This window comes from Curcuma longa, chromosome 2 (assembly GCF_044706935.1).
Source record: "Curcuma longa cultivar G26 ecotype Majalengka, Jawa Barat chromosome 2, ITB_CL_G26_1.1, whole genome shotgun sequence".
Taxonomy (NCBI): Eukaryota; Viridiplantae; Streptophyta; class Magnoliopsida; order Zingiberales; family Zingiberaceae; genus Curcuma; species Curcuma longa.
The window spans coordinates 6,363,845-6,387,182 of NC_133862.1; the positions used below are offsets into that span (position 1 = coordinate 6,363,845).

General features: G+C 36.9%; 2 protein-coding genes across 7 annotated transcripts; one reads left to right on the plus strand and one right to left on the minus strand.

Annotated features, from left to right (window-relative positions):
• Window positions 1–1,190: 1,190 nt before the first annotated feature.
• On the minus strand, window positions 1,191–2,590 carry LOC141821978 (presenilin-like protein At1g08700). The gene has a single exon (XM_074709381.1). The coding sequence runs from the start codon at window positions 2,574–2,576 to the stop codon at window positions 1,305–1,307; it is 1,272 nt and encodes a 423-aa protein (XP_074565482.1). The 5' UTR covers window positions 2,577–2,590; the 3' UTR covers window positions 1,191–1,304.
• A 436-nt stretch (window positions 2,591–3,026) lies between these two features.
• Window positions 3,027–23,063, plus strand: LOC141818243 (nuclear pore complex protein NUP214). 6 transcript variants are annotated; one of them, XR_012600944.1, is made up of 20 exons: window positions 3,027–3,274; window positions 3,344–3,555; window positions 4,849–5,017; window positions 5,791–5,931; window positions 7,086–7,210; window positions 8,778–8,890; window positions 10,189–10,331; window positions 11,476–11,638; window positions 11,717–11,883; window positions 12,012–12,784; window positions 15,234–15,386; window positions 15,535–15,592; window positions 17,185–17,318; window positions 17,396–17,520; window positions 17,815–18,163; window positions 19,229–19,448; window positions 19,554–21,617; window positions 22,132–22,287; window positions 22,710–22,773; window positions 22,865–23,063. XR_012600944.1 is itself a non-coding variant. In XM_074705790.1 (20 exons), the coding sequence occupies exons 1-19, from the start codon at window positions 3,070–3,072 to the stop codon at window positions 22,245–22,247; spliced, it is 5,322 nt and encodes a 1,773-aa protein (XP_074561891.1). In that variant the 5' UTR covers window positions 3,028–3,069; the 3' UTR covers window positions 22,248–22,287; window positions 22,697–23,063. The 6 variants fall into 6 exon arrangements, 4 of the variants coding, with proteins under 4 accessions (XP_074561884.1, XP_074561891.1, XP_074561875.1 ...); XR_012600940.1 differs by having other exon boundaries at window positions 3,028–3,274; window positions 22,697–22,773; XM_074705790.1 differs by having other exon boundaries at window positions 3,028–3,274; window positions 12,012–12,311; window positions 12,420–12,784; window positions 22,697–23,063.
• The last annotated feature ends 275 nt before the right edge of the window (window positions 23,064–23,338 follow it).

Genomic DNA, 23,338 nt, shown 5'->3' on the forward strand with positions numbered 1-23,338 from the left:
TGCTTGAAAATTAGCAATTATTCTAGCAAGCCATATTTAATAATTTGAACCCTGAAGTTATTCTTGCATTTTTTTAGAACATTAGAAAACAAGTTACAACCATTCAGAATATCAAATTTAGCAATGCAATTCACTGAAGTATCTGAATTGTAAAACTTAACAAGTGAGCTGTTATAGAGAGATCATGTGTTCATGGAAAGAAACAACAAATGAGTTCATTTATAATAAGTGAAAGGCAGTTGGAGAGGGAAAATGATAAAACTATACATGAAATCCAATGAATTTCGTAAACTAATGGCGGAACAATTCAGTAATGGATGATGAATAAGTAGAGGGCAATCAGTGAGATACCTGAAGAATACTGATAGTTGAGCTCAAGCTGAATGCAGTAACAACAGAAACAAGATCAACTGTTTCAGAAGCAACCAACAACATCTCCATAATCCAACAGTGAAGGCCAGTCAATTAAGCCACTGCTTTCTTGTAAATGTCACAACAATAATACCCATTATCGAAAGAAAAAACTGCAAGCTAGACTTGGTAAGCAATTAGTCGAGTCATATTTAATAATTTGAACCCTGAAGTTATTCTTGCATAGAACATTAGAAAACAAGTTACAACCATTCAGAATATCAAATTTAGCAATGCAATTCACTGAAGTATCTGAATTGTAAAACTTAACAAGTGAGCTGTTGTAGAGAGATCATACTGGCCTAGGCAATGTCTGTTAAACTAAGATCACAAGCAACACAGCAATCAACAGGCACAAGAGAATTGAGATAGAAAACCATAAAAGAAAAGTAGAATATGTGATCAAATCAGGATCTTTAATGATTAACCTGTAATGTCTCTACTATGAGATTGAAGGAAACAAATGGAAACAAAGTGTCAGAACATCACCAAGTTAGTCGATGCTGCAACAACAAATGGCTCCATTAGCAAACGCGTCAAGAAGTAGAACCCCACGCCCAATGCAATTGAGATTGGAAGGGCAGGCAGCGCATGGCGGCATATCGACAGCAAGACCAAGTTACAACCATTCAAAATATCAAATTTAGCAATGCAATTCACTGAAGTATCTGAATTGTAAAACTTAACAAGTGAGCTGTTATAGAGAGATCATGCTGGCCTAGGCAATGTCTGTTAAACTAAGATCACAAGCAACACAGCAATCAACAGGCACAAGAGAATTGAGATAGAGAACTATAAAAGACAAGTAGAATATGTGATCAAATCAGGAGCTTTAATGATTAACCTTTAATGTCTCTACTATGAGATTGAAGGAAACAAATGGAAACAAAGTGTCAGAACATCACCAAGTTAGTCGATGCTCCAACAACAAATGGCTCCAATAGCAAACGCGTCAAGAAGTAGAACCCCACGCCCAATGCAATTGAGATCGGAAGGGCAGGTAGCGCATGGCGGCATATCGACAGCAAGATCAATGTGCAGCCGAGGCCAGCAATAATTGCAAGGTAGCAAGCATAAACTGTCATCAGATCGTACATTGCTGCTCTTCCTACAAGCACACTGTAGAACACGAAATCCCCAAGGCCAAGTCTGATTCCTCTTGATGTATCAAATTCCTCGTTTTCTGAAGTGGGAATCAGAGATGAAGAAGAAAAAGAAGGATCTTGATTCCTTTCCACATCTCTCTCCCTCGTTGTTGCAATGTATGGTTGACGTACATTGCCGGTGTCACTGTTGCTGGGCTCGTTTGACATCAAAGGCGAGGTTTCCTCCTCATTTCTATGTACTCGTATGATTCTGGGTTCCGGATCGGAATTTTGAGTAGAAATGGCAGGATTGGGGGTGGTGGTTTCCACTGGTTGGAGCTCGACGGAGCCAAAGGCGGCCATGGCATGGGAGACAGAGGAGCCGGCTGGGCGAGATTCATAGACGAGCGCAGGGAGCTCCTCGTCCCGGGAGGAAGCGAGCTCGACGAGGACGCGGAGGGGGCCCCGCGGGCAGAGCACAGCGGCGAGGTCGTACAGCGCTAGGGCGACGAGAAGAGTCCAAGTGGTCCACTCCGGTAGGCGGGAGAACCAGGCGGCGACGATCACAGCGAGGGCGACGAGATAGGACTGGCGGAGGAGGATCGGAACCGCGGCGGAGAGCACGGCGGGGACGCCAATAGCGGAAAGGTTGAGGAGGAGAATCATCGCGGTGACGGCGTCGAGGGGGAGGGAAAGGGCGCGGAGAACGGTGAGGAGGATGGATCCGCCCATGGAGGCGATAACGAAGAAGGCGGAGAACCGGACGTAGTTTCGGAGGAAGCCGGTGAAGCGGTAGTAGTAGAGGACGACGAGAAGAGTGGTGACAACCGCGACAAGGGCCACGAAGGCGGCGGCGTTGAGTAACGCGCCGACGAGGCGGCGGGCAGGGGGATCGGAGGGGGACTCGGCGTAGACGAGCGTGGCGGCGGTGGTGGCGGAAGCGGCCGAGGATTCGAACGAAGAGATAGAGGAGGGGGATAGGGTGGAGACGAGGAGGACTACGAGGAGCATGCAGATGGAGACGGGGGACATGACGCCGATGATCTCTACACCGAGGGAGTCCAACACGCTTTGCTCCATCGCCGGAGGGCGGAGAGAGGGCGGCGACTGTAGGAAGGGAAAGGCGAAGTGTAGGCGGAAAGGGCCGGCTTGTGTTTCCGTTTACGTTATCAACCCGGCTCACTTTCTGGTAAGGATCGCCTACAAGATTTCTTGCAAATAAGACGGTGCAATTTCTTTAATCGACCACTCGTTCTTCCGTGATTGACATCTAAACCTTTCGCTTGTTTTAAATTTTCTCGTTTTTATTGGCAAGAATTCGATATCGATCCGCTGTAATTACTTTTTTATTTTCGACCTGGAAAAATCTGTATTTTCTTTTTCTTCTATAGGAAAAAACTATAAGGGCCCTTTGACAATATTTATAAACTTTCATAGTGCAGTAAAATGCGTCCGATTGTGTCTAGGGTTTAAGCTTCCGCTCCTCCTCCTCCTCCTCCTCCTCCACCGACACTGTTCGAACAGCTTGAAACCCTCTCTTGTTTTCAGTATTCGCTTCTTCCGACGGTCTCCGATGGCGGAGCAGTCGCCGCGTCATCTCCGCCTCGAGGAGGAGATCGATGGCGACCAGGAAGGCACTACCGACTTCGTGTTCTGTCGCATCGGGGAGTCCACGCCCCTGAAGGCTTCTGACTTCCAGTTCGACCTCAAGGATCCACCGTCACGGCCTCTCGCCGTATCCGAGCGCTTCCGCGTCATATTTCTGGCCCACTCCGAAGGTGTAAACTCTACTTTACTTTCAGTCCTTGCGTATTTTGTTCCCTTTTCGTGATAGTTCGCTTCCGTAGGGTTCCTGGTGGCTAAGACGAAGGATGTAATCGGGTTGGGGAAGTTGATCAAGGAGAAAGGGAAGGGCCCCTGCATTGAAAATTCAAGCATTGTGGATGTGAAGATCGGTAAGGTGTCTATTCTTGCGTTATCCAATGATTCCTCGGTGCTCGCGGCGGTTGTAGGCGGCGAAATTCAGTTCTTTTACGTGCCATCTCTTGTTAATAATAAGGTTAGAAACCCGATACCTAGATTCTTTAGTTGCTTAAGGATTGATTGCTTTTGGCTGCTGCCATGCTAAGGTTTAAATATATTTCTTATGAACCTCAAATTGGAATGATGAAAATAATGTCTCCCGTATGATGTAGTATTTTCTTATTATTAATAATTCTTGTCAACATTATCATCATGCTTAACTAAGAATAAGCAAGCTAACATGTTAACATTTTCTGAATGCATGCTGAAATTTTAGTTCTCTAGTGGACCAACAATAATACATGTGGCTGTTTATGCTGTTACTTATTGATGCTACTGTATGTACCGCTTTAGAGCCTAATCCATAGATTTGCACGTGGAAATGCATTATTTTTCTCCTAACAAGATGGTAGAGGCTTAATTTTAATTTTAAACAATGATATTGAGGGAATTTTCTTTGGGGGGTATGATTGTTCAATAGTCTGATGTGGTGAAGCAATATCCCAAATTCTAACAGCCTGTGGCTGGTATTTTCCTCATGGGAATTACAATCAAAAGCCTGCTGCCCCATTTTAATGTGTACAAAGGTGAATATTATCCAGTGGCAATGATATTGAGAAAAAAACAAACCATTGAAAATGCCATCCTAGTAAGTTTGCATTTATCAACTTTTACTTCAAATTTTTACTAAGCACTTAGTTTGCACAAGGGGCTGTTTTAATCCCTTCTCCTTTAAATTTTGTAATTTAAAGTTGCTAGAAATTATAATCAAAATATACTTTCTCTAAGAATATTAGCTATAAGCTGTTTAGTTGTGGTTAATCACATAAATGACATCTAAATATTTCTTTTATTTATGTTCTTACTGATGATGACAAGACATATACTTAATTCATTTAGATTGAGGCATAGAGTGCTAATGTGCATTTTAATTCAGGAAAAACCAAATTTAGCGTTCAAGTTCTACATTGCACTAATGTAGACTCTTCTCATTTACAAATGAATATCTATTTCATCATTCTGATTGGGTGTACTTTGCACTGAAGATCATTCTAGCTAATGCCTCTGGTAAGATTGTAGGAATCTCACGTCGTTGGAACCACTACAAAATCTCTTTCATTCCAGATTATCTATTAAAGTTCGTCAACTATTTTGCATGTCGAATTATTTTTTAAAAATTGTTCATTACTTTATATTATATCCTTTTTTGAGAATTTAAAACTGTAATTTAGTATACAATTGTGTGCACATATATATTTATTGTCTTGATATTAGATATACTTTAATCATCATTTTTTTAACTTGTAATTTTGAAAACATTTCTGTGTAGGAAGATAAACCTTCTTTTTTATGTTCAATGAGAGATTCTCGCACAATCAAGGACTTCAAATGGCAAAAAAATGTTCAAAAATCTTATGTTGTTCTTGCAAGCGATGGTTTACTTTGTTATGGTCGCATAAAGGAGCCCCTGAAGGCTGCCATGGAAAATATTGATGCAGGTTCCCCTCTTTTCATTGCAAAATTGCAAGTTGATTTAATATTAAGTTGCAATTTTTGACAAAGTAGAAAAATATAATTTCTCACCTGATTCTTTAAAATTTCACACTTTATACTGTGTTTGTAGGCTGTCAACTTTTTTGATGGAAGACGTTCAGAAAATGCTCGCCTGGCTAACAGGCTAAATAATACACAATAATAACTCATGCCGTAACCAAATAATTAATCATATCATGGATGGATAGCATATGATAGGGTACATATCTATTTGAATATGTCATTCCATCATTGGCTATAAAGAAATCTGGATTCCCCAACATGTTTATTTACTAGACTGAGCTGATTGAAATTTGAGATTTGTTGATCCTTCACATTTGATCCTTTGCTGCCTACCACTCACCTCCCCTTCCTATTTCTCTTACTTATCTTTTTTTTTTTTTCCTCTCAGACCATTCTCTCTCTCTCTCTCTCTCTCTCTCCCTCCCTCTCTATGCAAAGAATCCCTTACTGTGTGGTCAACTGTCCCATTTTTGTTTTATTTCAATGTTTTATAAATTGGACTAATGGGTTGACCCATATCTTATTGCTGTTGAATGTTTCTTTGTTTATCTTGATCTACCCCATCATGTACACATTTGACAATTACTACCATATGAAACTAAATTGTTTTTAAACACATTCATTTATATTTGATTTACGATATTGCAATTTGTTTAGAAATGCAGAATACGAATTTAGATATGATTATGTTTGACTTTCCTGGTTGCATTGATAGTTGATTGGAGCACAGATGGCGATTTCATTGCTGTTGCAAAAAAGAGTAGTGTAAGCATATTATCATCTGATTTTAAAGAGAAAATTTGCATGTCCCTATTCATCCAATCATGGTCAGATGCTGAATGTGAGAGCCTAAGAGGTATGTTTCCTTATTTTTTATTGTAAATTTGTCCTTTCTTAGTAGATCAAATATGGTGTTTTAAAATACTGATTGCATCTCAATGGGTAGTAGGTCTGTGCTTTGGATGCTGCTTTATTCTGTCTTTTTTCTTTCAATTGACGGTTTATCATCTTGAATCTTGATTAACATTATATATATTTCAGTGTACATTTGGTTCAAAGCATTCATGTGCTGTTATGTGCCCTGCTTTTGATCATGACATGGGATTTGACTTCAGTTAAAATAAAATACTAAGTGTAAATCTTCCCATCCGGATAGTCTCATATAGCTGGAAGCACTGCATTAAACATTATTTATTTTATGTCATTGATTCGTCATCTATGCAATCCATAATTGGTTAAACCAAATAACATAAATTTGTGTAGCCAATTTGATATCACCTGGTTTTTCAGTCATTTCCATAGAATGTTGAGTCTCTTTTTGCGCAAAAAGAATATTTCTTTCGATACTAAATTCTTATTTCTAAATTCTCAGAGCACTTCTCTGACCTCTCAGGTTCTCCTATCATTTCTGTTTCCAAAGTGGTGTTGTTTATTCTGAAGTTTTTTACTGTTTGATAACCAGGTAAAAGCACCCATTTTGAGAGATTAGCTATTAATCCCATCTCTCCACTGCCTTGCCAATTTCGGTAGTTTGTAAGCCTATAAACATTATCATCCCTTTATTCTGATTAAGCATGCACTAGTTTTTTGCTGATCAGTACTATAATTTTTTTTTTGTATTTCATGGATTTCATAAACCATGTAGTTGTGATGGTGATGAGCTAACTACCAGACTTGGATGAGGAACAATTGAATTGGAATAGCTTTTGTTCTTACGTTTATACTTTATATTTCTAATATATACCAAGTCTAGCTTCCATGTACATCGCCCTACACAGTACCTATACTCTATGGAATAAACCTTCTTCCGTGTAGTTCTTGACCTCTTCAAAGGTTTGTTTAGAATTCTTTCTGCACATGCTTCAGCTTCCTCTGCAACTGCTTACTGTTTATGATTTATGACACATGTTGTTTGTATTATTCTTGTGCTTTTAATGTGTAAAATTGCAGTACCTAAAATAATCATTAGCCCCAAAGCTCAAAACATGACATGTTCTTTTAATCACCCAGTGGATTCTGTTGAATGGGTACATGATGATAGTATCATTATTGGAAGCATTAGAGTCAATGAAGATGGGAGCGAGGAGGGTTACATGGTTCAGGTGATCAGCTGTGGGGCAAAAAAATTTACCGAGGTCAGTGTTGGTAATTTAAACACATGCAAGATTGATGGCTGGTTATTATGTATTGCAATCTTCTGGTTTTATTTTTTGGTGGCCATCTTCTCTAATGGAAGAAAGGCAAAATGATTCTTTATTTAGAGGATCTGAGAGTTGTTTATCCTTTGAAATTAATTGCTTCAATGTAATCTACGTATTGGATAGAGTACTATATCCATCACCAATCTATCACTTGTGCAAATGATGTGTCTTATCCTTGGGGTACATTTTTAAACTAAATTGCTAGGACGTCTTGAGTTGGGTTTCTCTTGGAAATGATGATTTGATTTGTGTAATAAAGAACTAGCTTATTTGCTGTAGCCAAGAGAGCAATGTATTGAAACACATTTACCAAACTGGTCAATAACAATATTGGTAAGTTATAATACCTCACCAACACCAGATATGGGATTCATTTTTGCTATCCTAGTTAGTCAATTTTTAGATGCTTTGCTGGACATGTAAGTTTAAACCTCATTGATATCTCAAAGGTGCTTCTGGTGCTATTAGAGCTCACTTACAAGTTGTCAAATAAGCAGGCATTTTTGCAAAGGATACCTAATTTTGAGTTTCCCAAAAAAAATCCTCCCTATTCTGCAGTTTCGCGAAAGACATACCTAATTTTGAGTTTCCTAAAAAATCCTCGGTACTTTATTTTGGTTGAAGCCTCATAGCTTGTCTCTCTGCAAACTCAAAATACCACTTAATCAGTAAAGTAAACCATTTTTTCCAATTATTTTGATGGCTGACCCTTATTTTGGACAAAAATGATACCATGGGTTTGTAAGAACAAGAGATAACTCTTTTTTTTTTTTTTGAGTTGAAATGTATTCTCAAGGAATTTTGACCAAAAACTCCTAGATGGTTCAAATCCTATTATTTTGATTAGAAAATCATACCAAAGGCTTTTTAGGAGTATCAAATTTTGGGTCAAGGTGTTTTATAGTTGAAATGAGCCATTAATGAGATTTGCCAAAATCTCCTTTGGGGGTTATTCTAAACTTAAAAATGGTTTGGACACTCCACTTGAGACTCCTAGTAAATCTTCTGGGATTTTCAGTAAAGGGTAACATCCTTAGAGTGTTATTTTCAACATAAAAATGAACTTTGCAACTGAAAAGTATTTGAACACTCCACTTGTGACTCCTAGGAAGCTGTTTGGGAATTTTCCTTGAATTCCTGTAACCCAAAGGTTTCTCTATGTATCAACTTGAACCTATAGTTTTTTCAAAAAGATTAATCTGTCCCTAAGGCCACCCTGCAGCATTTGCTTATTTAGGCAATTTTATTTTTCCAAGAAAAGCTTTTTAGTTATTGTTACTTCTTAATTTGTCCATGTAACTAAGATCCTATATATATATATATATACACAACAACAACAACTCTTTATCTCACTAAGTGAAGTTGGTATCGATCCTCCTATGTCATTGGGATCGATCCTTTACTATATCCTCATCTATATTTAAATGAATTTTATCTTATATATATATATATATATATATATGATAATGTCTAACTGTTTCTTTGGTTATTTCTTTTGCAGAGTTCTTGTAATCCAGTGGTCATTTCCTTTCCTTGTTTATTTGAAGGTATTTTGGATGATGTTTTGCCAGCTGGAGCTGGACCTTATATGCTCTTGAGCTATTTGGATCGTTGGTATGGTTTTTATTTAAGCTATTATCACTAACTATAAGATTATGTTTTATAGTTTGTACATCTTTTTCTAGATTTTTTTTATTAATCTTTTCTATCTAGCTGTTTGACATTTTGACTTGGTTTACACCTACAATACAAAGACATAAATGTTGTTTTTTCTCCCTAAGCCTTATTTTTTTTATAAAAGAAACTAGGTTGCTTGGATTACTAAGCTCCATAATTTGTGACTTGATCCTAGTGTGAAATTATTTCCTGATGAATGGGAAATTTTATTTCTAGAAAAATGCTTTAAATCAGCGGACAAACTTAATTATCATACTGAAATTCTTCTCAAAATGCTGCAATTTAGTTCGTAATTTCTGATCATATGTTTGTGGGATGGCATGATAATAAGGAATTGTGGAAATTAGTGCAATCATTATATCAATGTTATACAAAAATGATGTTGCTAGTGATATAGCATATTTGTAAACTAATAAAATTTTCATGGCTGATCCCATGTTTCAAAAGTTGAATGCATAAGTTTTTTTTAACATTTTTCTCAAACAAAAATTTTGGATCATATTTATTTACAAATTATTATCAATTTATTTTGTGGTAATAATTAACTAGTGTATATTAATTATAATGCACTTTGGCATTTTTTGAACTTTGCAAGTATATACATGCTAAAAGTATATCTAAATGTGTAAAATGAAAATTAATAATTTTTGTGGGATATTTATTGTTATTATGTCTTAAAGAAATGTCTTTCTCATATACTAGTAATTATGAATCTTGAACCTATTGCAACTATATTTTATGCTTCTTCAGGGTCCAATCTAGTTTAAGCATATGTAATTTGAGGTCCAAGTTTTGTGGTCAATGTCCATATACTTCTGATTATTGACTGATTTTTTAGTGTGATTTATATAATTCCTATTATCTTTTGCAGCACAATATTGAACACTATTACTTACTACAATACCCGGACTGTATCTTTATCAACATTTGAGGTTTATTTATTTCTCTTCATAGTATCTACTGTTAGTCTGATCTATGGTATTAAAGAAAGTTTGTTAGAAGTAAGACTTCTGTTGTAGAAATATGTAAGATCGTGCTAACTGTGCTGATCTACCACAATATTACACACTTCTCAATCGGTAGCTGGGAGGTGTTTGTCCACATGAGATTATTACAAATGAGGAACTTGATTCCCCCACCCTCCTACTTTTTAGTTACATAATTGTTCTTAGCCTCGTTAAAATTTGTTGTTGAACATCTATGTCAACTATCATTATTAAAAACTTTTCGCTTAGGGGTATTCTTCTCGCTTCAAATAAAAAGAACATTGATCAGCATGTTGTTCTGGTAAAGGATACAATGGATGAGTACTATCGGAGGGAGCTGTCATGGCTTGAGTTTCAAAGTGACAAGTATAGACCTTCTATTGGTCTACAAGGTGACAATGTTAATTTAAGTTTCATTGTTGTTGCAAACTTGTTTGCCCTTGCTATCCTTCTGGTAAACAACATACTTGTTCTTGATAAATCTTAACCATCTGTTTCTTTTAACAATTATGAAGGCAAAAAAAACTCCTTATGCATCATGCTAAGTATGTGCTAGTCCATCAGTTGCAAATTATATTGGACAACATCTGTCACCGAGTGCTTTCTATTAGTGCTTCCTTCTGTGATGTCTATTGTCGTCTAGGTTCTTTGATAGTTGAATGCGTTTGACAAGGTTGTCAAATTGAGCTTCATAATCATTTTGATTGATTTTTGAATTATCAATTGTATGAATCATGAATTCTAAGGTTCTGCTAAAGCCGAAAATAGATTTATGTTACCTTAGAACATTATTTACATCCAAAAGAAGTATATAAAAACAATATAATACTCTATTTGCTAGCATAATATTATTATTTGAGCATATTAATGACGATTTGTAAGGAAAAAATAGGTTCATATCTCACTTTGATTAAAAAATATAAAATATTATTTCTCCTCATTTAAAATTAAGATGAAATGGACCAAGTATTTCATCTTTCATTGTTATCGATAATAGGATAGTCATTTTTTTTTGATAATCGAGGTGTCCGGGCTTCGCCCGACTAATCTGGAGGTAGACAACCTTCCCCCTGGTTCACCATCTAGTGTGTGTTTTAATTGCATTTACATGGTTGAATAGTTGTACGAAGACAATTCGTTTTTGGATTCTATTCTTGCTATCAACTCTGAGTCTATTGATGGAGCCTCTTTACATTTTGATGTTGAATTTGATACTTCATTCCACAAGAACAACTTTAATTGACTAATATGGTAAATAATAATGGATCATATGCTATCTCAGACTCAAGCTGCAAAATATACACATCAGTCATGTTCAACTTGTTGCATAATTTAATGAAGCGAAAAATTCCCATAGACTTTTAAGTTATAAGTACAACATTTTTCAGTAGAGGTTGGAAGAATTATGTTTATGAGCTTTTAATGTAAAGGCTGAAATGATTAGTTGATGGTTAGAATCATTATAAAGTATTATTCTATTTTCATTACATGTATCTTTTTGAATGATATTATTTGTATTACATTTTTCTCTTCCAGAAAATGGTGAAGACAATCTGATATTGGGGTTTGGTATCGATAAGATTTCCCTATATGAGAAAGTCGAAGTACAGGTTGACACGGAATTTAAAGAATTAGCACCATATTGCATCCTTTTTTGTCTTACTGGTGATGGGAAGCTTGCCATGTTCCATGTTGCAAGGTAGAGGTCTAGTGTATGATTATTGAGTAGATTGGCTTGAGATTGTTGGCTTATCATTAATGTTTGCTTCTTATTTAGAATTTCAGATACTTCTGATCTTCCTCAACCCTCCATTCCTCCAATGGATGTGCCACTGGAGGATGAGTTATTTTCAAACACTTCCAAAGTCAAGAATGGTACAGATGATTTAATACCAATTGATAGGTCAAAACAGATTTCTTATGAAAGCGCTTCTTTTCCTGAAGGTATGAGATGATGCAAAGCAATAATATATAGGTTTTTACAAGATTTCTAGATCATTATTTGATGCTGTAAATTGAGTTTTAGCAATTATATAGATTTTCTTGATAAAACCAATGAACTGTAAAACCAGGTGATGAATTGAAAGATGGAGGAAACAAAAATTTACCTGAGTTTCCTAGAGTCAACACCCAACTTGGTAAGGGGGATGAAAGAAGTGGCATTTCATTCCATAGGCATTCCATAGGTTACCCTCAACAGACGACCCAGCTTTCCACAAACTTGTCTTTGAAAAATGGACCTGATTCAGTCATTGATAGAACATCTACAGCAGCAGAAACTGTTTCTTCCTCGAGAACCCAAGTGCAGGTTCCTCTCCTTGTTGGTAACATGTCAAGCGAAACTGCTGCGACCAAGAAAAATGATGCAAAAGGTATAATCAAAGGTGTAGATCAGGGTGCAGTTCCTACATCCAGTTTTCAAAGTGGTGGATTTTTCAGTTCAAGAAGTATCAATACAAATTCTTCATCATCGGCTTCAGGCACAATTTTCAGTGATTCCGGTGACAAGTTACCATCAGGACTGGGACAAACACCCTTTTCTTCTCGAAGTAGCATTTCATTTAATCTTCCATCAGGCAGCACTCCCTTTTTAAAAGGAGCTGGAGGACCACCATCTATGACGCTCTCTTCAAGCAAAGATGCTCGCAGTGAAGTGCAGACAACTTTTCTTAATAAATCATCTAATGCTGAAGCAGCTGCTGCCACCTCCTTTTCATCACAAGAAAGTTCTGGAATAGGCAAAATTACATTTTCTAAGCAACAACCTTCCTTTTCCAATTTAAGAACTTCAAAGCAATTGCAGATGTTGGATTCTGAACCAGAGCTGGTGAAACAATATAATAACGTATGATATCATCATCTTTTTTCTTTCTTCAGTATCTTGAATTTATTTATTGAAATAAAAATATATTGGCACTTTTATATGAAAGTTCTTGGCTTGGCTTATCCTTGGATCCCACATATTGAACATGATTGGGAAACAAAAATATGTTTTGTACTATCTCATATTGTAAACTTCAAGCATTATCAATCATATTTCATGTTGGTTAAAACTCTTACATAGAGTTTGGTGGTTGCCATTGAACATGGACACCACTTCAATTTTTTTTTTCTCATTTTGTCATTTCCTCATAAGTATTTTTACGAAAAGTTGCTTGGTCTAGTGGTAAGCGAGCTAGATATGGAGATATTCCAGCTAAAGGTTGGGATTCGAATTTGTATTATGGCATTGTTAGGAGGCGGTTAATCTTGTTGCTTCCGCTTCGAATAGGGAATACACTCATATTCAAGACCAAAAAGGGAATATATGTATTAATTTTTTATTCTCCCTGGTAACTCTAGCAGTCTCATTTGTGCTGCATTATCTTTTTGTATGTGTTGATTCCTAATGGCTCAAACTCTTCATATGAATAATATTTTGTTTTAAGTCTTCATCACAATGGATTGGTGGTGTTCTAATATCAGAATGTGAACCATGCATATCATTGGGTACCTTTTGTTACCCATGACATGAGAGTGTCTGTATTGAAACAAGCATTATTTTTCTTGTTAATCAACTTGTATGCTGTATAACTAAAGTTAAGACTGTTTATGTTTGCTGCTTCATAACTGCCTGTCCTATGTGTCGATCTTCTAAGTTTTTAATCATCGCCTATGCCCATCTGTGCTAGGGTTAGAATTGCAGATGCCTCCTCTTCTTTTGCTCCTCTTCCTCTTGTAATATGTCATTTTTCCCATTCTTGCTTATGATGCATGCGGTTTAGGAAATTGGAAGCCTTTTGTTTAATTGCATTTGCAATTGGCTTACAGACTGTTATTTACATTTTAATCACTTAAGTCACTTCCTTGGCAATCCTTGTGCTGCTCACTAGATTTTTTGAGTTCTTGACTTGCTATTGACTCTTTCAATTCCTTACCCAACTCTGTAAACTATGAGTTTTTGTGGTTCCTTAGACTTTTGGTTCAACACACACAATGGTCTAGCTCCATAGTGAGCTTGCTATGAGTAGCAGGAGGAAATGCCCCCTACTTAGAGGCAGTGGAGCTTAGAAAAGAAATGACAATTTGTCCTGTCGTTGTCAGTTACTGTTGTGTTTTTAAGAGTTGTTTTTAACTCCTTCCTTCTCCTTTTGTTGTTATTAACAACTTTTATCATGATTATTTGCATCTTGAATCCTTGATATCCAGTCTATCTGTATTTTTCATTAAAATTAAATTCTTCATCATTTCTATCAACACATTTATTTAACATTGAGAAAAATAAAATATACTCGGTTATCCATCTTTTATTTTGCAAGCTAAGGCTATTGAGCTTGCACTACTCGTACCCAGTGCTATATTTCTTGTACTCCTTGGTATTGCTTGCATGTAGATGAATTGCCTAAAATTCCTTATTTATCCATGGAACATTTGTGTACTGCCTATACTGGACAATATGAAATTGTACACCATTCTCCCTTTAGATTTAGAATGTTGAGTACAAGATGGAAATCTTAATTGGATGACATCCATGGTATATATCAGTACCAGATATGCTAGTCCGGGTTAATGTACAGAAACAATTTTTCTATGTTTGTGAGGGAGTACAAGTAGTCCATAGATCGTGTGTTGGCAAGAACTTTCTGTGTTTCTCTGCTCTTTAATTTTAGTATGTGGTATTGTATAAGCTGTGCAAGTTCAATTTTAAGTGCACAATCTCAGTTTTCTAAAATGAGAGAAAACTGGTCAACTGGCAAAAATGAAACCAAATGCATAAAGTACTTGTTTTCTGGTTTGTGATCAATGTGTCACTATTATTAAGGCAATCCTTATTGAATTAAGATTTAGTAAAAAAAAAAAATACTATGTTGTCAGGCTACCCTGCTTACGTGCCCAAGGAATTTCATGGATCCCTTCTAGAGATTGGCATATATGTGATTAATCCGGAGAGTGATATATGCATGCACTCAACAATAAGAGAGAAACAAGCATCATAATCAGCATAGTCGTAAGTGGGTCGGCTACATGGGTCTTTTCCTTAAATTGAACCGTATGCAAGACTATAGAAAATAGGAATGTGAATATTCAACTACATTCAATTAAGTAAAACCAAATTTGTAGGCTGTTTTGGTTTTGATGCATTATTGAACTGATCAACTTCCTGGATGGGTCAGTCTTTAACATGTTCATAGAATATGCATGGGTGCTATGTAAACCTTATCCACATCAACAATTTGTTGACACTATTTTAAGCAAGCAGACTTGCAAGTTTAATATTACGTTATCCACTTAATCACCAAAAGTTTTCTGATCAGGTGAAAGAGATGACCAGGGAACTTGATAATATGTTGGAGCTGATTGAACAAGAAGGGGGATTTCGGGATGCTTGCACTATCTTTCAGCAAAATGTAGTGCTAGTGCTTGAGGAAGGTCTGAAAAACCTATCAGAGACATTAAAGAGACGCAAGGTATCATTTTTGTTTCTTTTTCGGATGGGTTTTCAAGTGACATTATGCAGACTTTATATTTGTTTCTTTTTCGGATGGGTTTTCAAGTGACATTATGCACGCTTTATCTTACATTTTCAAACTCTGTTAAACCATTTTGTTATTGTAGAGATATGCAGAGGAAGCACTCATGGAAGTTCAAAATCTTCAGAGAAATATGCTACAAGGCATGTGATTTATTTTTTGCAGTCATATTTCTGAGCCTGATTCTTATACATTTTCTTGACATTCTTATTGAGAAACGAATGGTCCAAATTTCTGTGGCCATATTTTTGACAAGACCAGAGGTGTCAAATGGGTTGGGTCACCAGGTATTTGGCTTGGCTTGTGACATGGGCCATGTCTTGCTCTGCTGTGTGGCATCACAAATGAGCATGACTGAATTGTGGCTACACATGACTCGAGGTGAACCAGGCCATGATCTGCTCCAAATTTGACTGTATTTTGCATTTTTTTCTAAAAAATAAACGGGCCTGGCACAGATCAGGCTGCAGGCCAAGTTGACTAGCCATGAATCCATTTTGATTTTACATTTAAAGAAAAAGTTTGTTTTTTCAAATTTCTTTTAATTTCAAATTTTGTAGTTTAAAATTCATTTCTTATCGTTTTTATTTCTTTTCTTTTTAAATACTTTTTAATTTTTGAATGTTAATGAATTTTAATAATTACATGATATTTTAAAGATACTAAAAATATCTGGGCCCAACGGCTGTGTCTGCCCAAGTGCGACATGACAAGCACTGTGTTGGGTCAAGCTCAGCCCAAATATGCATTCCTATCTGGCTGGGCTTAGGCATGCCAACTAGACAAGATGATGCAATCAAAGTAATTAGAGACTATTGAAATATTGTATATTGTTTTGTGTTGTTTCGCTAAGAAACTGGTAATACTTTTACAATTTCCAGATTCAATTAAGTTGATTCCTGGACCATTTGCACTTTATAAGCTTACGTAGAGAGAGGAGATTTTGAGACAACCATCTATGCTGTATCTTTTTCTATTTTCAGTCCTAAAGTTGAATAGCATACAATTATGTTAGTCTTGTTGATAATGCTGAATCTCAGGCATAGATATCTGAAATTATATGCTAAATTAATTTGTAACTAAAGCTATGCTCGCTACTCTTTGGCAATTCACATAAGCCTTTGCATGAAAATTTGTTTTTGAAATCTTTCCTAATGGTGATTGCCACAACTTGATCAAATGATGCTCTTATAAAACAAGAAGTTGGAAATTAAATCAATGGGTTGAGATTATTTGAGTATTATTTTGGTAGTTACAAAGGGGAGCCTTGACTCAACGGTAAAGTTGTTGCCATGTGATCTTGAGGTCACGGGTTTGAGTCGCGGAAACAACCTCTTGCAAAATGTAAAGTAAGGTTGTGTACAATAGACCCAATGAGGTCTATTCCTTCCCCGGGACCCTGCACTGGCGGGAGTTTTGTGCACTGGGCTGTTCTTTTTTTATTCCTCCGGCAGTTACAGTTTGGTTAAATTGAAATTTTCTTGATCTGGGAACTTGTTTTGTTGTTGAAAAGTCTAATGGCAACTAATGAAAAAAAATGCTGTGAATCTGTCCAAGTATGTTCTATCTAATCATTGAGGTAGAAATTGTTCAGATTGTTACCAAATATCTTAGTATTTAACAATCTTTTTAAATGCAAGAATGTCTGAATTTCATCTTTTATATAACCATGTTTTTTCATTATCATTGTCAGTGGCTGAAAATTTCTTACACTTTGTATTTTTTGTTCTTTCAGTTTCAGCTAAGCAAGTTTACATGGCAGATATAGTTAAACAAGCTTCTAGTACCCAGTATTGGGACATGTGGAGTCGTCAGAAGTTGAGTCCTGAGGTTGAACAAAAGCAGCAAAATATCCGGAAGGCACACCAGGTCTATCTTACAGCTGAGGGCCTGAAAAAATTTCTTCATACGTTTAAGATACTGATGGTTTGTTTCTTTATTTTTAGAATTTGACAAACCAGCTTATACAATTGGAGAAACATTTCAATAATGTTGAGATTAGCAAATTTGGTGGAAGTGATACAATTTCTGCTGGCCAAAGAGCTTTTCATGGTAACCTGAGACAATCAAGGTATGAGTAAGCCATGGGAGGAAACTTGGTGTCATCTTCAGTTTCTGTTTGTTTTGGTCTTTTATGTGCTGCTGTATTTCTTATAGCATATTCCTGCATCACTGTGATAAGTCAATTTTCTTTTGTTCTCTGCAGGAAATGTTGTCTTTTCTATATTGCATAGTTGCTTATGATCATCCTACTATTACATTGCCATTTTCCATTTAAGATACTTGCTAAAGAATTATTATTCATTTTCCGCATAATTACCAATCTCCACATGGTAAACTCTATTAGAGATGGTGTGTTTTGCAGGCATAGTCAGTCTTTGCATAGTGTTTGTAACACATTAAACTCACAGTTAGCAGCAGCCGAGCAGCTATCTGAACGTCTTAGAAAGCAGATGGATCTGCTTAAGCTAAATGATACTTCAACTAGAAGAACTGGTGTAGCAAGGGAATTGTTAGAATCAATTGGTCTTGCTGATGAAGGCATCATTTTGAAATCTCCAATTGCCAAAAGTCCTTTTCGTACTCCAGATTCTACAAAGAGAATTTCCTTCATCGATACTTCTAGTGAGGGACGTCTCAAGAGAGCTTCAACAAGTGCTTTATCAAACATTGAGCCAGGAACTACAAGAAGGAGAAGAGAATCTCTGGAAAAGGTTAGCACTCAACTTATTTCTTTCTGAATTTGAATTTTGTTTTTGGTGTCTAATTGAATCAAAATAGTGCTTCTTCATGTGCTCCATCAATTTCAGCTAATTCATTTTCAATTTGCTTTTCTCCCAGTTGGTCTATCCTACTTTCAGCTTCCGATAATGTCATTGTCTTGAATTGGATATTTCACATAAATAGAATGCACATCTTTTTGCTTTGTTGCTTTGATTCTACATCTACAAGTGTATTGTAAGCAATAAACAAGTCTCCTTTCGGTGCAAGTTTGATGTGTCATCTTCTTGGAGGTTATTATTCATCTTGGCATGTAATTTTTGTTGCAGGGAATAGTTTTTACGTTTAGAAGCCATAATCGGGTCTAGTATAAATGATTTCATTCTATAAATCAAATGGTAAAACAGACCCTATAGTGCATCTAGTTGATGATACAAAGGTGCATGCCAATAAAATAATGTTTTCATCATGCTTGTAAATTTCAGTTTTAGTTACCAGAACAATACATGATGGAATTAACATAAATAGTGAGCAAATGTGACCTGCCATATTTGTGGTCCATTGTCATGTATCCATTGTCCATCTGACTCATAGACACGCATATATCTCACAAGGATCTATTAGTTTTGTGCAATGCAGATATTTGATCGCACTTGTAGGCCTGATATGCTGCTGTTGATTTCTAATAGTTTATGAGATCAATGTTCTGGCTGGAAGTCCAGAATTTCTTTTCTAGTTTATCTTGCTGAAAGTTGATTCATGTTAAGAGTTTGGAGACATCTTACCTCAAATCCTTGAGTAATAGTCAGCTTAATTTGTATTGTTTCAGATGTTTGTCCTTCTGTACCCACCAATGGATTGAGGTTATTTCTAATTGCTATAATGTACCTGGTCCATTGTTCTCTCTTTCAATTTTAAATTTCAAATTCTAGTTGTTGAAGTAATCTTACTCGCATATTGAAGTTTTAGAGCAATACATATACCAATGGTTGCGTGTATTTTGTGTTGTCAAACAATAGTATTATTTCAAGGTGATCTGCTGAATCCGCTTAATGCAGAGCCGGACTTGCTTTGAGCCTTCCAAGACGGTTGTGAAAAGAATGACTCAACAAGAAAGTGTCAAAATCGATGTTGGCAACCCCTTCCAGACAGCTAAGAAAGAATTTGATTCTAAACTTGAGATGTATGCCATAATCCAGCAGAAAGGCACTGGAAACTCATCGTCTTCAACCGATTCCATCAGTAAGGTTCAGCCAGAGGTCTACGCTGCAAGCAAAAGTAAGACAGTCAATCATTTCATAAGCAACTAGTGCTAATTGATTTCATTTGTACACCTTCACCTGGATCTTTGCTCTGATGATATCCTTTTTTCTGTTTCTGTAGATGTTCAAGTGAAACCCTCTCAGCAGGCCTCTAATTTGCCAACTAGTTCTGTTTTTAAATGGGCCAACGAACCATCTGGAATACCACAAACATTAGTGTCAAAGCTTTATCCTATTGATGATGGAAAGAAAACTGTTATTCCAACATCAGCCACATCACCTCAAATATCTTCTTTTTATGGATCTGGTTCACCACAAACTCCAGAGTCGATATCTCGTCCTATGGAAGGGTTACCTAAAAGCACTATGACATCAACTCCTTTATCTCCTTTATTTAATCACACTTCAAGTGTTCCAAAGGAGAGTATTGTACCCATGAAATCTGTTTCACCACTTCCAACAGTGCCTAATCTCCAGATGGAAGCACTTAAATCTGTGACAACATCTTTAAATCTTGGAAGTGACTTATCAGCTACCAAGGGTACATCAACAGTGGAGAAAGCACAAGGAAACAAACAATCAGATCCCAAGTCTTTTGGGGAAGGTTGGACTTTAAAATTACCAGGAAGCATTCCGCAGTCTGCAGCCTCTCCACAAAAGTTTTCTGCACTATCAACCAAGAGTAATGCATTTTCTTTCTCGACAATGTCAACTTCTACATCTTCTGATGTAGGACAAAGTAATCATACAGAGAAAACAACAAACAATGAGCAATTCAGTGTATCTGCACCTAACTTGCAGACCAAGATGGTAGCTTCACAGTCTCCATCATCAACATTTGCATTGTCAGCTCCTTCAACATCAGGTTCTTCTGCATTCACTATGCCTTCCTTACCAACATTTGGAGGATCATCTCCATTCCAGGCTAAAACTGTAGGAGAAACTAGTTTAGCTCATTCAGCATCAGTGTCTGCCTCAAGTTCTGCTCAGTTTACTTCCTCTTCCCAATCCCAACCATTGGGTTCAAAAACTGATCCTCCATTAACAGTAAGTGAAGGTTTCCAACTTTCGCTATCACAACCGATTGAGGTCAATTCAAAATCAGAACCAACCATACCACAAGCTAGCTCACATGATCAGGCTACGTCAAAAATTGAACCAGTAACATCACAAGTTCCTGCAAATATGGGTTTGACTGGATTAAGCATGACAAAAGAAGCGAGCCCTGTTCCAATGGTTGGTAATATGATTCCAGCTTCACCTACTCGACCTGAGGAAGGATCTGCTGTTGAACATCTCACGATCACCAAAGCAACAGAAAATAACAATAGATTGGATGCTAACTCAATCCAAGAAGAGGAAATGGAAGAGGAGGTTTCTGATGCAAGTAATGAGCTCAACTTGGGAGCCCTTAGTGGATTTGGACTTGGACCATCTTCTTTTTCAAGCACTCCCAAGCCTAACCCATTTGGCGGCAATTTTCTTGCTGGCAATGCAGGGACTGTGGGCTCTGTGCCAGCACTGACAACTCAACCGGGTCAGCTTTTCCGGCCTCCATCTTTTAGCCTCCCAACAGCTCAATCTGTATCACCATCACTATCAGTTAGCCCAAGTGGGATATCAAGTGGTATTACAAATGCATATAGTGGCTTTGGGAAACCATCACAAATTGGTGCAGCACAGCCGGCACTTGGATCAGTATTGAGTAGTAATACTAATGCATTAAGTGGTTTTGGGCAACCATCACAAATTGGTGCAGCACAGCAGGCTCTTGGATCAGTTCTTGGTACTTTTGGAGAATCACGACAGCTAGGTCCTGGTGGATTTGGTGGTGGGTTCGCAAATGTAGGTACAAGTGGTGGAGCTTCTTCAAGTGGATTTTCTGGGAATATTGCTGGAGGTGGTTTTGCAGCTCTTGCTTCTCGAGGAGGTGGATTTGCTGGTGCTACTGGAGGAGGTTTTGCTGCTGCTGGTTTGGGTACTGGTGGATTTGCTGGTGCTGCTGCAGGAGGTTTTGCCGCCGCTGCCTCCAGTACTAGTGGATTTGCTGCTGCTGCCTCTAGTGGCAGTGGTGGTTTTGCTGGTGCAGGTACTGGAGGAGGATTTACTAACATAACTACTACGATGGGTGGTTTTGGTGGTGCCGCTTCTCAAGGCAGTGGTTTTGGAGGAGCTAGTTTTGGTGGTGCGTTCACAGGCTTTGCATTTATACTAAAACAAATATATATGATTGAATTTTATCCCTCACATTTTCTGTGGTCATTTCTGGAATGCTTTCACATTCTAATTAGTTTAACTCGAAGTTATAGCTTTCTTGCTCAGGAACGCAGATGAATCTAACATATCTTTTCCATTTCACAATAGCACATTAGATATGACATTGTTCATTGATTGATGGGACTTTAGGAGTATGTATCTCTGATAACACAAAATTTGTTTTATATTCTCTTAAATTAAATAGGCTTGACATAGCAAAACATATGCAACTATTTTTTTCAAACTTCAAAATGTCAATCTGGTGTGATCTGTTTCTCTTCTTGTGTATACTGTTTTAGATTTCAGTAATAGACAAAGATATCAACTAGATCATCATGAAATTACTTTTTTTCAAGAGAATAGTTCGCTGTAGGATGCCTGCCCACACCATTGTATTTTAGCTCTAATTAAACTGATTATCTTTTCTCATTATGGCTTTGTAGGTGGATTTGGAGCTTTTAACAGTACTCAGGGGAGCGCTTTCTCTGCGTTTGGAGGGAGTGGCTCCACTGGAACAGGAAGGCCACCAGCCGAACTGTTCACTCAGATGAGGAGATGAGTTGTTATTGCTACATATCTCTACCAAATTATGAGAACAGGTAATGATACTTGGTAATGATCGTTTTCTCTAAGAATCATGCTTGTTGCTACATTTAGAAAAACTAAAAAACTAAAAATAGAAAGATAGGGAGTGATTACAAAAATTGTTCATATTGAAGTTGCAGGCTCTTTTCTGGTATCGAAGAAAGAATAGCTTTCTTTTGTAGAGTTAAAAAATTGTCACGTTATTATTCCTATACATAAATAATTGGTGTTAGTTGTAGGGGGTTAAAACTATAACAGTTTAGGCATTTCAATGATGTTGATCTCTATTTTGAAAAAGCATGTAAGGTTGAGAATGAATTGAAATTTCCATTTTTATTTTCTTTGGAATGTTCAAATTCAATTTGTCGCATCAAAATTATATTTTCTGAGTTTCAAATTCTGACCCAAGATTTTTTTTTTAAGAAATTTTTTCTAGGTATGAAGCTGCGTTTTTTGGATCTGGCTCAAGCACTGACCAAGAGCATCAAATCATGCAAATTGTATGAACATTGCAGTACATTAAAATGCGAACGAGCTCCCCATGACATGCAAATTCTTAAGTTTCTGATCGTTTTACTTCCTCGATAACAGGACTGATGGCCGGGAATCAAGACTAAAGTATCAAATTATGCTATGATTGTCCAAACTTTGTGACTCCAGTAGAAGTATATAACCTTATGACACACTCAAACTTGTAGGAGATTGTTATGGTTAAGGTTGTGTTGTTACCAGCCATTAACTAGTTTTTGGAATTGGCATCAGGAATGTAGACATCACGCATTTGTTGTTATGTTGATGCTCGTCCGAGTCGATGTGAAGATCGATATAAACAACTGCTTGGATGAGTAGTGCAATCACACAGGTAATTTGTAATATTGTCCACGAAGCTCCAAAAAAAAAAATGGAACTCCTAAAGAAAACAAGTTTAAGCTCGAAAAAGAGCAGATGTAAATTCGTCAGCTAGAAGGGGTCGTTCTGTCTGTTGCTTCAACATTGCTTGCAAATGAATTAGTTAGACAACAAAGAGAACAGAATCATATTCCAGTGCCACTCACGAAAACATCC

What these genes read in the sequence shown, in the direction of transcription:
- LOC141821978 (XM_074709381.1), bottom strand. Translation starts at nt 2,576, where the DNA reads ATGGAGCAAAGCGTGTTGGACTCCCTCGGTGTAGAGATCATCGGCGTC.
- LOC141818243 (XM_074705783.1), top strand. Translation starts at nt 3,070, where the DNA reads ATGGCGGAGCAGTCGCCGCGTCATCTCCGCCTCGAGGAGGAGATCGAT. An exon ending in AAGCGCTTCTTTTCCTGAAG is followed by an intron (nt 11,884 to 12,011) that starts GTATGAGATGAT and finishes CTGTAAAACCAG; the next exon opens with GTGATGAATTGAAAGATGGA. An exon ending in TGGAGGAGCTAGTTTTGGTG is followed by an intron (nt 21,618 to 22,131) that starts GTGCGTTCACAG and finishes ATGGCTTTGTAG; the next exon opens with GTGGATTTGGAGCTTTTAAC.